General features: G+C 37.9%; 1 protein-coding gene across 30 annotated transcripts in view; it reads right to left on the bottom strand.

Annotated features, from left to right (window-relative positions):
• Positions 1–7690, bottom strand: part of kcnma1a (potassium large conductance calcium-activated channel, subfamily M, alpha member 1a) — a 302368-nt gene extending 294678 nt beyond the window's left edge. For all 30 annotated transcript variants that reach the window (XM_057848857.1, XM_057848838.1, XM_057848847.1 and 27 more), the window contains exon 1: positions 6775–7690. In XM_057848857.1, the coding sequence (XP_057704840.1) occupies positions 6775–7074 (300 nt within the window). In that variant the 5' untranslated portion in view covers positions 7075–7690. The remainder of the gene's footprint in view (positions 1–6774) is intronic.
• Positions 7691–15650: the final 7960 nt, after the last annotated feature.

The following is a 15650-nucleotide window of genomic DNA, read 5'->3' as shown; positions in this document are numbered from 1 at the left end:
CTGTATTCGTATTTGACATAATACAAAACAAGATGTTTACTCACTTCCTCGTAAGTCCAATGGTCCCACAGTAAATATCCATGGTGAATGGGAACCTTTTGAAACTCCAAAAGGGCGCATACGCCTCTCCCTCATACAGAATGATTTTTCTGCAGCCGTTTGGCTGGCGTGATGCGAAAAATAAACGTATTAATCCACAAAATCAGCTGAATCCTTCTTCCTCATGCACAACAGTACACTGTAGAGTGAAGAGGACGTCTTCTACCGTACACGTCACAGCGTCCTCCTCCTCAATGCAAGACCGAAGCCGGAAGTCACTCATTTTCATGGCGCGGGATTCAAAAAACTAAATAAAAATACCGATCGCTTCCACACACATCCAAGCGGCCCATATCATTCAGGGGCATTAAATACCGCGTGTATTATTAAATAAACATGCTTTTTCGTGTCACAGGCACTTTAAAGAATTATTCACTCGCATATTTTAAACTTTTAAACAAATTACGTCACAATGAAAAAATTAGCGCCTATAAAAAAGTCACGGATATCTACCTCATAACTATCGCTTAATTGTATTTTTTTGGTTGATAAATAATCGATCCAAACAAAGAAAAATTGAAGGAAAAAAATGTTTAAAAGGGTAAATATATGAAAATGAAAATCTCGACCATTCCTTGATGTCTGCGATTTCTGCATCGCGACCCTTGTTATATTTCCATGTTTCACCAATAAAATCCCCCAAAAATCCGGCTGTGGCCATTCACAGCTGTGCCTTGACACTTGGTGATACATGCCACATGGAGTTTTTGGATCGAAAAGAGGTAAGTACGCAATAATATCTCGTTAAAATCATGGCATCTGTAATTATGCTCTCGCGTGCTCTCACTTCCAGTTAGGGTTTTGCTATTTTTAAAAAGTTTGTTTTTTTAAAAATGCCCTCCTGTTCAAAATTTTTCTTCCCCAGAAAATTGAGATTTCAAGCTTTCCAAATGTATCACAGATGCATATAGGACAATTTTGAAATTTGGCCAAATTGGGGGTCTAAGAGCGGAACTTCAAGTCACCTGATTGTTTTGTTTTCCACCATATATTGATTTATTTATATATATGGGTAAATATTTCAAGTTTGAGATTTGGTGGGACCCTTACTGAATGTGTATTTTTATTAGGGTGAACTCACCTGATAAATTAAATTTGGTGCATTTTGGGGAAAGAGAAAAAGTAATTTATTTGTGCTAAAATAAATAATAAGAATATCTGCTAACATGTTGGATACACCATAGCATGAGCTTCCTTTTGTGTTTTTCATAGGGAATAAAGTTTTAAGTTCTTTCTTGGCCACCAATATCCAAAGGTTCTTCTCACAGATCCTATTAGCCACCCTTCATCACCATAGTAAGCGTCCTGAATTTGGACACAGTCAGTATGCTAGCTTGTGTTTTTCAGGAAGACACTTGACATTTCCTTTGCCGCATCCACTGATCACCCTCTACAATTATCCCCTTTAAGCCCTGACAGAGAGCACAATCGTTTCCAAGAATTAGGACACAGCTGCGTGTCAATGGCGGCAGGCTCATTTCGCACTGACTTCACTTCCTCCTTCCTCTTGTATTTTCACATCGTCCCAAAGTGAGTCTTCCAATCCCCAGCCAAACGAAGACGCATCCTGTTCTTGACACTTGCGGACTTAGACGGCCGCTCCAGTCAGCTGAACACGGATCCTGTTTCCACCTCTCTAATACTCCTAACGAGCCTCTTCCCTCTGCAGCCAAGTGTCAAGCCTACCAAAGTCACCCAACAGTATGACGCAGCCATCCAGAATAAAAAGAGAGGGAGCTCTGACATGGTTTCTTCTTTAGCAAGAGGACACGAGCAGATCCCCACCAGCAGTTGCAAGAAAGATTTTTAATTATACTCTTTGTTTTCATCTGTATGCTTGAGAGATGGCACAATGTATAACGGATGGTTAGGAGCCATACAGTATCTTAGGCAATGAAGTAATAGGCGATAAAAGCAAAGCAACATTGTCTAAATCATTACTAGAAATTAAAGCTGTCTGAATGGGAGACCATTATTAATTCAAAGAGTCTAATTTTGTCTGATAGATCACGCGACTCGTGTTTACACATTTTTTGAGGCAATAAAGATAAAGGGAGCATGAATTTTGTTTGATGAGTGTGTGTGTGGGATGGCTATTATCCATGTCACACAGGGTTAATTAGGTTTTCAGATCATTTTGCTATTAGCATTACATGAAAACTGATAACATATTTGCAGCAAACTTTGAGGAAATGTGAAGCAATAGATGGAAAATGAAATCACTCATTTGCTGGACATTTAGAATTCTTTTTTTTGTTGTTGTTGCTGTTGTTGACATTGGATGGTGGGTATATATATATATATATATACCAGGGATCGCGTTAAGCGAATATTTTCCGTCGTTGACCGGTTTTTTAAAACGGTGACGGAAAAAACTGAAGTCCATCTGTCATTTTGACAGGTTGCAATTCACACCCCAGACCACAGGGTGGCGAGTAAGCATATTAATTAGCTATTGTCTCTCTTGATGCATGACGTCGTTGGCCTTACTCGGAAAAATGTCAAGGCAACTGAGTGTTTGCCTTGCACGGCCAGACTGTTCTCCCTGTATTTTTCAAACACTGAGAGAAAAGTCTGGGACACCGCCTCTCGAGTAGGTACAAAATCAATCGACAAATCAGATTTGTTTATTTGCATGACGTGTTCTTCACGAGCAACATCGCTCTTGCGCGCCGAAAGTCGTCTCTATAACAACACGGATGGCAAACGGGAGAGCCGAGAATATGTTCCAATCCGCGGTAAATTCAGTTTTAAATGAGCTAAAACACATCGACACGAGTCATTGACAACAGTCTGTCTCGCACTAGCCATGTTGAATAAACTCCGTTCTCCTCGTATGTTTACTTCCGCGCGCAAGTCCCTCGGCCTGCCCTCGTCGCTTTGCTAACGGCACGTCTGCCCGTCACTGATTGGTGCACTCCGCTGTCTGTTTGCCTCTTGTTAAGCTTGTTCGGACAGAATATTAATTAAAAATGAATGAAAACTAAATACTATTGAATATGTCATTATTATCATTTTAAAAATGTAAGTGACGGGTAAAAATAGATTATGACCGGATTTTTATGACACTGTCAGTCAAAATGACAGACAAAGAAAAAGTCTAGCACAACCTCTGATATATACATATATATTGACAGTTTCCTTAATTTCTCAGTGAATTATTACGCATTATTTGAATTATTTTACTTCTTTTATTTGGTTTTAAGGAACCAAGAGAAAGTCTGGGCCAAGAAAAGGACGAGGAAAAGTAGAGGCTAAAATATCAAATATCCAACATGAAAACCTCGACTTTGAGGAATTGTGACCATTCCAAGACCAAAAGAAGAGACCAAGTCAAGACTCACCCCCAAATTCCATATAGTCCATGTCCACTCTGTTCCGAACGACGCAACAAATACAATTGTATTTTAATCAATACGAGATGGTCCACATTATCCATTCATCCCTGATCCGGATCCGCTTGAGCCCGTCCTCTCTGGTCCGTCAAACTAAAATATGCATGCGCGTCTAGAGTCCGCAGGTGTACGGACCGGATGGGTGACGTATGCAGTAGGCATTGGGCAATGCAGCCAGCATGCAGGCGGTCCGCAACGTAGCAGAGCAGACAGGGACTATATGGAATTTGGGGGTCAGACCAAGCTAATGCAAAACATTAGAGTGTCGATACAAAGTCAAGACTTCACGGTACTGAGATCAAGTAAATACCAAAACATTGAAAAGCAGAGAAAGCGGTCGGCCAGGCTTACAAAACATTGGGGAGAAGCCTGTAAATTAAAATTAACTGATTGTATTGAAATCTGTGGTGATGGAATTTGAATATGGTCTTAAAGCAGAGGTCTCCAAACTAGTGCTGCAACGATTAATCGATTAACTCAAGTAATTCGATGAGAAAAAAAGCTTCGAAACAAAATTTGCTACTTCGAGTATTTGTTTAATTAGAGTGGCGTTGTTATGGTTTGTTTTGAAAGTCTTTACATTTTGTTTGATTGGGTGGACACACTGCCCTCTAGTGGCAATAGTGAATATGACATAACTCATGTAACATGGCTGAATCCAGCTGCTTGCTGTTAAGACCAACATAAGGTTGTAAGTTTTTGTTTGAGCTATTATTTTTTTATGCATTCATAATTTAGTTTAGAGGTATATTTTGATTTTTTGTGTGTGTGTGGGAATAGGATTTTGAACAATTTGTTCAGCACATTGAAAAAAAATGTTAGCATTTTATAGCATTTAAGCTAGCGGACGTTTACTATGCAAGTTTGTTAATTGTTCTTTTGTTGTACTTAGATCCTCATTTATCTATTTATTTCATACCATTTGAGGCTGAGCTCAGGTAATTTATTTTTAAATCGAAGTCAAACCCAGCATAGTTTGAAGAAACATTTTACATCTCCTAAAAATATATTCTGCAACGCATTAAATGTTCCTAATCCGATTACTCGAACCAACTAGTTGATAGATTAATGGACTACTAAAATAATCGATTCCAAACTATTCCACATATGGCCGCAGTGGGTGCAGGATTTCATTCTAACAAAAAGAGACAGCACCTTTTCACCAATCTGGTGTTTTACAAGTGTCATTAGTTGATTGCAGTCAGGTCCTGTTGTGATAGCAGAAACCTCATTGGTTAAACTGTCTGTGCTAGATCGGTTGGAACAAAAAACAGGACCCACACAGCGGCCCGTGAGGACTGGTTTGGAGACCACTGTCTTAAAGCAAAGATCCAAAGTCCCATATGTTTGATTGAGACAGGATTTAAAACGCAATCCATTATGAGACTAGAACAAGCTCAAGACAAGCAGCCACTAGAGCTACAATGCCTTTGTGGAGTATTAAGCTTTATGCAAATTGAAACATGATACGTTTCCAAATAGTACAGTTAGCATACACCTGTGGATGTTTCCCAGCAAACAAAAACAGGCTAAACAGCATGGCAGCTTTGTAGCAAGGGGATATACAGTACATCACACTTTCATATCAACTGGACACGGCACAACACATCAAGGTCAAAGCAGATCAACCTTCCCTCCCTCGCTGACACAGCCATCCATCCATCCATCCATCCATCATAGACACTCTTTAAATCACCCTTCTGCTTTCACCTAAGACAGACCGGGAAGAGTTGTTTATTTACATCTCAAATATCAAAGTCACTCCTAGCAGCAGCTATTATGAAATAAAATGTGTTGCAGTGAGGGAAGAGTAGGGAGGACTGTTTGCCCCACGCCCCACACCTACCCATACATGTGAGTCAGAACCATGATTCAAACAAAAGCAACCCACAAATACGCAAAGTGCACTGATGGAACAGACAGCTGGGAGCAAGTGAGGATGGTTGTAAAGCAAAGTGGTGTTCAATTTAGGGCACGGGGACTTATAGTGGGCACCATAATCTCATGATCATTTTCTGAAAACTTGTCCAAAAATGATTGTAGATTCATATTTATACTAGATTTATACTATTGGGAAAAAAATTATATCAATGCATACACATTATTTACAGAGTAAAATTGAGCCTATTCTGTCGATGAGGTTTTTAGGCAAGAGAAGTAAAAGGTCTGATCTAGATTGTAGACATATCATTAGGTGAGTAACTATTCCTCAATCTGGATGGATATGTCGTTAAGAACAATCGAAACTATATCGGTCAAGATGCAAAACATTAACATTGTCATCTTTTGGATAGGCCGAAAGCTTTCAGCAACAAAACTGTCAAAAACGTCCAATCGGTATTTTACATTGATATTAAAAATTGTTTTTATTGCTTTAGGTCAAATGTAACTGATTGTGTTAAATGTGTACATATCGCATTAAATCAATTGAAGGCCCTTGAATTGCGTCGAATTGTGGCATACTTTGTTAAATACTAGGTAAATATTGTCTTCTTGTCCAATATAGTAGTCTTTCCATTATTTGTAAAATCATCCATGAATCCCATTAACATCCTGATCTAGCTCAGGGTGACATGAAGAGAGCGGTAGACTTTAAACTAGGGCTTCACTTAATGATTATTTTCATAATCGATCAATCGGACGATTAATTCAACGATTAATCGGATAAACGTCACTTTTTTCATTTACCTTCACAATTTACCTTGAAGTTGTTTTAGGCATGTCTTAACAATAAAGACAAAATGGATGGCTATTTCCTTCAAAAATAATATTTTGTTAAAGCTTCCTGACTTAATTGTAGTCGACAACTGCATCGATCATCAAATTCGTTGGCAACCAATTTATTAAGAAGCTCGTTTAGCCTAGTAAGATGTCTGAAAATTGGCAAAAATGTGAATTGTTGTTTTCCAAAGTAAAAGCAGATTTCTGTTCATGTCCTACTTTAACAAAAATATAATGAAGAAATCTGATTGTATTTACAACTGAGATGTTATAATTTCAAGAATTTAGACAAATTTAAGGTGAAGAAGGTCCTAACCTAAACGATTAATTGGTTATGTAAATAGTTGTCGATTAATTTGCGAATCGATTCGTTGTCCATTAATCGATTAATTGTTGCACATCTACTTTAAACGGTCTGAACTAGACTACACGAACACCACACGCAGCTCAGTAGACAATTTTGAGGCAGAGCAAATCACGAAAGCAGGTATAGATTCAAACCTGCATGCTTTACCAGGAAGGTAAGGCCTTCCTACACGTGAACATGACAGCTCCTTACCTTGCTTTTAACGTTGCAGTGGCAGCACACGGTCCACAGGTACTTGAGGGTCCTCCACAGCAAGATGATGAAGAGCCCCCCGAAGAAGGTCACCATGGAGGAGGCGAGGAATGCCCACCACATGCGCTGCCCATTATTGTCACAGGGCACGTCGGACGAGAAGGGAATGACGACGTCTTGCATCTTGGAGATGAGGATCGAGGAGTCGGCGGCGGCTTTGGGCGGAGGAGGCTCGCTATCGCTTGTCCTCATAGAGCTTTCGCTGCCATGGGGGACCGTGCCATCCGCCTCGGCTAGCATGGGGGAGCCTTGGAGAGCCTGGGCCGGCGTCCCCAGCCCCACTCACCAGCCATAACGCCCGGGGAACAACAAGAAACGGCGACCTCGAAAATCCTCCCTCTTATTCAACCTCTTTCTGGAGCTCCGTCAGTTGTTTACGGTGACGTTGAAACAAAACAAAACAAAAACCGCCAGAAAAAGCAGCACGGCTGTGACACTTAACATCCAAATTAAGAGTTTTGAACAAAAAGAGATAAATGCGAGTCACCGCTCGCCATGGTAGACGACGAAGTCGACGGCCTGGAGCCGCCGATGGCAACCTTAGTCCTGGAGGTCGTGTTGGTAAAGAACAAGCTTCCAAACAGAAAACAGTGGAATACATAAAAATAAATCAACCGATCGCTCCGTGGTGGGGACACCTCGCTCTAGCCGTCTTCCATCCAAGCCTCCTCCTCCTCCTCCTCCTGCCACCCCTCGATGTCCGTCACTTTCACCTGGTAAGGGTTGTCGGGTACAGGCGGGCGTTTGTGGCCGAAGGAGCCGCGGAGGTCTACATGCCCCGACGGCCGTCGTCAGTCGAGTCAAGAAGGCTCGGTGGACCCAATAGGCGAGGGGACGGCTGGATGTGAGAGAAGAGAGAGAGAGAGAGAGAGAGAGAGAGGGAGCGTGTGCGTGCGTCTCCAGCTGAGCGCCTGTCACGACCGCGGAAGAAGGCTCCACAAGGGGGTGCTGAAATGAGCCTATAAATGAAATTTGGCGAGGAAGACCAGTTTGTAAACTCAAAATATCAAAATAATATCAATTATCTATCTATCTATATGGCGGAAAACAGACAAGACTGAAAAAGTAGTTTCTGCTCTTGCACTCCTCTTTAAAAGAAACTGCTGCATTTTAAGCCAAAACAAGTGTTGTGTTTGATAGAACAATATGCCTATAGACCCTACCCACCGACGTCACAAAACCACGTGCTCGCTGTATGGTTCCGCCCACTTGTCCGTCATTTTGTCTCTGTATTAGCATTGGTTTCAATTGATCGAGGAATTTAAAATGCATTTCATGGAAGACCCGGTGCTTTCTGATGCCGTAAACTCACTGGATGTGTTGCATAAAAGGCGTTATGTGGAAAAGCTTCGTTCTATACAGTCGCCAGATCCATATTTGATGCCTAAATCGATGTTTTTCGACCCAATGTCTTCGCCCTGTCTGCCTGACATCTGCTACGCTGATATTTACAATTATCTTGTCCACACAAAATCAGCCTATTCTCACGAAAATTTGAAAAACTTCAAGAGCTTGGAGGCTTATAAATACTTCGTTGCTGGTTGGGTGAAACAGGTCCTCGTCCACGAAAATTCGGTAGGAATCTATCTTGTGCTTGGAAAGGTGAGTTACGAAATTTTCAATTCAAAATCTTTTGTTATTGCTAACATCCACTGTCAAGTCTAATGTATTTCATGTCGTTTGTCAATGGAGTTAAGGCTTTTAATGTTTATATGGTTTAGCGATAGCACTCTCACTACATACATACGTGTATGTTGTCGGCAATTAGCCTAGCAATGATCTTAATTGTGGTTATTTGTCAGCCCAAAACCCTCTAAGTATATCTTAAATGCATCTTACCGGATATAAAATGACTACTACATAGTCTGTGGTGATTTTTTGGTGCCCAGTTTTCACGTCGAATTGCAGCCGTCCATTTCGCTCTCCTCTTTGGATCCCTCGGAATACGGTAAAACTTCAAGTCTCTCCTTCCATCTTCTCTGTTAGTGCAACTAACAGCCACACACGCCTTCACCATTTTGATTATTAATGTTAAGGAGCAGAAAAACACGTTGTAAATAGGAGGAATGTACGTAGCCGTAACAGGTTAACACTATGTTTTGACGGACAATTGGGCGGTACCATTCAGGAGAGCGGAGTTGTGACGTCACGTGGGTTTGGTCTATATGCTGCCATAGCAGATTCATGGCGCATGAAGACCCTGAACTATTTTTAAATTTGCCCGTTTTACCCAGGAAACCCCCATTTAAAGACAACCGTTTTTGTTTCAACCCAGCCGTGAAAACAAGGTAAGTTTGTTTAAAAAAATCATTCACGCGCATATTTCAAACTTTTAAACAAATGACGTCACAATAGAAAAAAATGGCGTCTAAAAAAGTCACGGCTATCTACCTCATAACTATCGCTAAATTTTTTTTTGTTTTTTTTGTTACTGTCACATTTTCCCCGATGTTAGATGATAAATAATCGATCCAAACAAAGAAAAATTTTTTAAAAATATTTAAAAGGGTAAATATACGAAAAAGAAAATCTTAACCACTCCTTGATGTCTGCGATTTCTGCATCGCGACCCTTGTTATATTACCATGTTTCCCCCATAAAATCCCCCAAAAAATCCAGCTGGGGCCAATCACAGCTGTGTCTTGACACTCAGTGATACATGCGACATGGAGTTTTTGGATCGAAACAAGGGAAGTACGTGATAGTATCTCGTTAAAGTCATGGCGTCTGTAATTCTGCTCTCGCGTGCGCTCACCTCCATTTAGGGCTTTGCTGTTTAAAAAACTTTTTTTGTTTTTGTTTTTTAAATGCCCTCCTGTCCAAAATTTTTCTTCCCCCAGAAAATTGAGATTTTAAGCTTTCCAATGATGTATCACACATGCATATAGGACAATTTTGAAATTTGGCCAAATTGGGGGTCCCAGAGCGGAACTTCAAGTCACCTGAGTGTTTTCCGCCATATACAGTGCTGCTCAAAAGTTTGTGAACCCCCTCAACATTTTGGAATTTTCTATTATTTCAACCTGATTTCCTAATCAATCAATTCAGTAGTTTTTTTTTTGTTTTTTTAACAGTTGTGTTGTCGAGACTAAATTAAAAAGAGTTTTCATCAACTGATGTAGGTGCAAAATTGAACTGTTTGGTCACAACCAAAACCGCCATGTCTGGCGAAAAGTCAACACTACATACCACCAAAAGAACCTTCTCCCAACAGTGAAGCATGGAGGTGGGAATGTCAAGATCTGGGCTTGCTTTTCATCCTCAGGACCTGGACAACTCCACATAGTCCAGGGAATCATGAATTCTGAGGAATATTGTCAAATCCTAGAACATAACCTGACGCCATCTGTTTTGAAGTTAAAGCTTGGCAGAAGGTGGATCATGCAACATGATAATGATCCAAAGCATTCCAGCAATACAACCAAGGAATGGCTGAAAAAGAAGAAGATTCGTGTTCTGGACTGGCCCAGTCAAAGTCCTGACCTAAATCCCATCGAAATGCTGTGGCGGGACCTGAAGCGAGCAGTTCATGCCAGACGCCCATCAAACCTCTCTCAACTGACTGCGTTCTGCAAGGAAGAATGGGCAAAAATCCCCCAAAGTAGTTGTGAGAGGCTGATTAGTCACTACAGAAACCGTTTGGTTGAGGTAATCTCTGCAAAAGGAGGCGCAATATCCTATTAACTGAAGGGGTTCACATACTTTTGCACACATGATATCTGAGTTTTTCTTAAATCAACCACTTTTGTTAAATAAAGAATGACAATATAACTATTTCTTTTGTTTCAGTCCATTATTTGGAATGTCAGTATTGTGGATTTGGGTATAACTTAACATTTAATAAGGTTATTTTAGTTTTTTTTTTACAAAAAATCTGACCATCGCTGTGGGGTTCACAAACTTTTGAGCAGCACTGTATATATATATATATATATATATATATATATATATATATATATATATATATATATATACATACATACATACATATATCAAAATATCTTATTTTATCTGATTCTGATTTTATCTGTGTTTTTGCTTTTACTCTTTTATTCTTAGTCTTTTTATTTTTGTTGTTTTACATGGAAATGTGCACTTTGAGATTTGTTTTCAAATGTAAAGTGCGTTATAAATAAAATGTATTATTATTATTATTAAAATAAAGATCCGATGCTTTTACGCCCGTGAATAAAATATATCATTTTTTAATTGACAAAAAAAAAAAAATGCTTATTTTGTCATCCGTGATTGGATCGGTTTATTATTTACAGATGCTTGTGTTCTATGCAAATAACTATAACAAAACAAGTTTTGAATTGCTATAATTTATAACTAATTACGAGATTATTTGATTGTACTTTTTTAATGTATTCTATGTCTTTTCAACGAAATGTATGATGCTTGTTTTTCCCTTTTTGTAATATTTAATCATACTGTTTTCAATGAAGATCGTATTTTTTTCAGTTCATGTATGCTTTTATTCAATTTATAAAATTTGAATTAATCTGATAATGAATTAAACGATAATTCAACAAAAATACATTGTGGCTTGGACTCATATTTTTTAACATTTATTTTTAGTTTTATTCACAATGAATTTAAGGCTAAATAATCAATCAATCAATACAATTAAATGTATGTTTTATTGTGCTTTTACTTTTTTCGAAAGGCTAAAATGATTCAAGCTTGTTTTTTTAGTATTGATGTATTTGATATAAAGGAGTATTTTTTCCATTGAAATTTATTTTTTATTAACATTTCCAAACCATTATTTTAAATGTGTCTAATTATAAAGAATTTGAGTTTTTTTAATGAACACTTTATTTGATGAATATGTATTTTTATAAAAATGCTTATTTTAATGAACAATGAAATTTTTTAACCGCTATTGGTGAGAAAAACTTACAAAATCTTTACAGCTTTTTACAAATGCATTGTTAAAATTAGTCATTTGGAAAGTTTTTAACTATAGAATTATCATTATGACGACTGTATGTGCAGTTTAAACTTTATTTCACCGGTAATTTTCAATGATCCTCAATCAGTGACGTTGTTAGGCCGGGGTGGCTTTAGCTCCCCTAAAATATTTTTAAGCCCCCCTAAATAATTTGGTGTCGTTTTATATATATATATATATATATATATATATTTTTTTTTTTAAATTAAAAATCATAAAAAATGCTGACCTATTCACTATGAAGTTGCCAGAATATTAGTTTAAATCAATAATCATATATAACCTGTTATTAAGTTAAATATGATCATAAATCTGTTAGTTTCCCCTTACTTCATAGAGTAAGGTAGAGAGCCCCTTCAGTGCGTCGTTAGCCACTCCATTCCCCTTGTTCATATAGAGAATGCCCACATCTCTGAAAATGCAGCCCGCATTTCCCTTGTGACATTTTTTTCCGCAGTTGGCCTCTGCGCATGTTTTACCTTTGTTGTTTTGTGGTCAAAAGTTGCATCCAATCTCTAAAATAAAGCTGCTACTTAGCTGCTGCTAGCTACTTAATCTGAAATGCATTGTGAAGGTCCTAATAGAGTTAAGTGTGCACTCGTGTTTCCACTATCTTTGGGTGACTTCCTACTGGAGCATCAGCTGTGCTGCCCACTTTACGCATAGATGAGTCCAGGAACATTCATTCACGTATGATTATCATCATTGCATAGTCATAATAATACACTAATAATATTCACTCCACCACCTTTATTGGAGTCAAAGCAGAGGAGCAAAGAGGGTGACATGGGAGAGACTTCTACTTAAAAAGTAAGTCGGAGAGTAATGATTAAAAAGTGGAGAAAGTCAAGACGATTATAAGCAGCATATACATACACCCCCTCTACACACACATATACAGTACAGGGCAAAGGTTTAGACAAACCTTCTCATTCATGCGTTTTCTTTTTTTGCATAACTTTTTACATTGTAGATTCTCACTGAAGGTAATGAAACTATGAATGAACATGTGTGGAATTATGTACTTAGCAAAAAAAGGTGAAATAACTAAAAACGTATAATCTTCCAGTATCTTCAAAGTAGCCACCCTTTGCTCCGATTACTTTTTGGCACTCTTGCCATTCTCTTGATGAGGTTCAAGGAGTTACCTAAAATCATTTTTGACTTCACATGTATGCCTTTTCAGGGTTAATTTGTGGAATTTATTGCTTTTTCAATGGGGTTGGGACCATCATTTGCGTTGCATTGCATGGGGTGTGTCCAAACTTGTTGTCTGTACTGTATGTATGTATGTATGTATGTATAATGTTTGGATATATGTTTGTGTGCATGTATGCGTGTGTATAAGGCAAATTGGTGTGACCGAGATATTAATTAAATTCAAGTAAGTAGTATTTTTCAGGGTTTGAAATTACAGCCATTTTTGTTACATATGTGGCCAAAATGTAATCTGCAATTTACAAATATTTGGGAACAAACTATTACTGTGTTGTGAGTGAAAGTCATGGCATTAGCCTCTATGATTAAATATATATATGAATTATTAGTTAGCGGTTTGCGAAGTTTTGTGTTAGTACGCTACGGTCACTTACAGTACATCCTGTGTAACTTCTGGGGGCCAGCCCCACGCTGTTCTTAAAACCTAGTGACGCCCTTGTCTACAATAAAAAAAAATTGATTGGAATATTAAAGGTGTCGTTGCTGTTGTTTATTTAAAAAAAAAAAAAAAAAAAAAATCATGATCAGCTGCTCACTCTTTTTAAACATTGGTGATTAGCCAGAAAATTGTGATCAGTATACCCCTACTTAATTTATATCTCAGTAATTCTGTAAAAAACATAAGTGGTGTGTTATTCATAAAACAATAGATTTTTATAATAGCCTTTTTGTTGTATTATGTTCCATTATCGTTCTTGTAGAGATCACATAGTTTTAACTATTTAGACCAACGTTACCAAATATGAAAACAAGTACTAGGGGAGGGGAATGACTGTGCCCTTGTGCCTAATGTTTTGGCCAGTGGCTCATTTAATTACGTGGTGCTTTCATTAAACTCAATCCTTATCCTCCCCTTTACAGATTGTCTTTTCACGCCAGGGGTTTTCATTAACTAAACACCTAAAGTGTGATGAATCCGCTTTCCGGTGTTTACATCATAATAGTTCAAAACAAATGAACAGGGGCACGGTGGTGAGGCATGACTGCAGCAAGAACAGAAGGCACCCCATCTATCCCAAAAAGAGTTCGCTCCGGAGGGCCTGAATCATGGTGGTACGACCTGGCAGGTAGGTGGACTCTGCCACCTGTGTCACAAGACTCCAAAACACAAAATCCCCTCTAACTGTGATGCATTTATTCAAGCCTCGTGGCTCCCTGGCACCTGTAAGGGGCAACTCAGGGGTCAAGCTCGAGTCCCATTTGATTCATTGATCAGAATTATCTTTATTGGTCAAATATGTGAGAAGCACACATATAATTTGTCTCCGGTGTGGAGCCACTTGAGTATTACAACAAACAAGTCATAAAAATAATGGTATATTTAAAATGTAATACACAAATGTCATTAATCTACATACATCTATTCAATACAATGGGTGATGGGCAAATATCATCTACAGCTGATTTATTGGCAAAGAAACACTGAAACAGTGACTGAAATAGCATCTGTAACTGAAGCGTTTAGTATGAGGGCAGGTGGGGGGTATGAACCACAAACACTTGCCAACACCTCAATATTGCCATCATTAGCTTTTTATATCTTAAAAGTCATGTTACAAATAATAAACTATTTACTACTACTACTACTTATTCTTCCTTTTTTTTTTGGGGGGGGGGGTTTAAAATCAATTACAATGTTTTTTGGAACATTTCTGCTGAGCGCATCATTTATAAAAATGGCATGTTGGAAGGCTCATGCTAATTTAGAACTAGATCAAATATCACAACATAATCTTTCACAATACACCATATTCTTATGGGAAGAAAAAAGATCATAAAGCAACAATATAACAAATAAAACATCAGAAGGTTCATAATAGGAATTATAAGAGCAGGGGGGGAAATGTATTTAAGAATACAATTTTTAAAAAATTAAAATAACTGAAATGCATTATATTCTTGAGGATTGCATATTATCCAGAACAGTATAACTCATAAACAAATTTTAAATATTGGAACATTTCCAACATTTTACAATGTAATATTTAGATTGAAATGTTTGACAGTTTCTAATATTTATTTGGAAAAAACGGGAGACAGTTCAAAATATTTTGGGGAATGTCCAGAATACTATACAAAAAATGTTTACACATTTTTAAATCTAATTTTAAAAATAATCTACAGTGTCTCTAGAACACATCAAGGTAATGGAATGACCTAGTAGTCAGCCTCCTAAACCTTAATCCTATGGAAAATATATAGAAAGATTAGCTTAGTCTCCAGACGCCAGCATCCACCTTCAGGATTAATATGTGCCAACTTAGTAAGCAACTCCAAGATATGCCTGACTGTGCTCTCCATCATGGGTTTTGCCACTCAGTACAGTATGGAATCATATTTTGCCAGGGGGTCAAATATTTATTAACTTAATTGAACCCATTTTCTAATATTGTGTAATTTACTTCTTTTAGAATATTCTATCACTGCTAAAAAGCTGCCATAAAAATCAGAGACCATTCTTTCATTTCTTAATATGAAAACTTTCTAATTCAGTGGGGAATCAATTATTAATTTCCTCCACAGTATGTGAGACACACATTATGCTGAAACCATTTTTTTTTTTTTTTTTTACAAATTATGTGAGGGTCGGGGGGCTGAATATAGCCTTTCAAAATAAAGACTTTAAATGTATTTAAATTTC

This window comes from Corythoichthys intestinalis, chromosome 10, assembly GCF_030265065.1.
Source record: "Corythoichthys intestinalis isolate RoL2023-P3 chromosome 10, ASM3026506v1, whole genome shotgun sequence".
Lineage (NCBI taxonomy): Eukaryota > Metazoa > Chordata > Actinopteri > Syngnathiformes > Syngnathidae > Corythoichthys > Corythoichthys intestinalis.
Note: the sequence above shows the minus strand (reverse complement) of the source record. Positions and strands in the feature narration are given on the sequence as shown.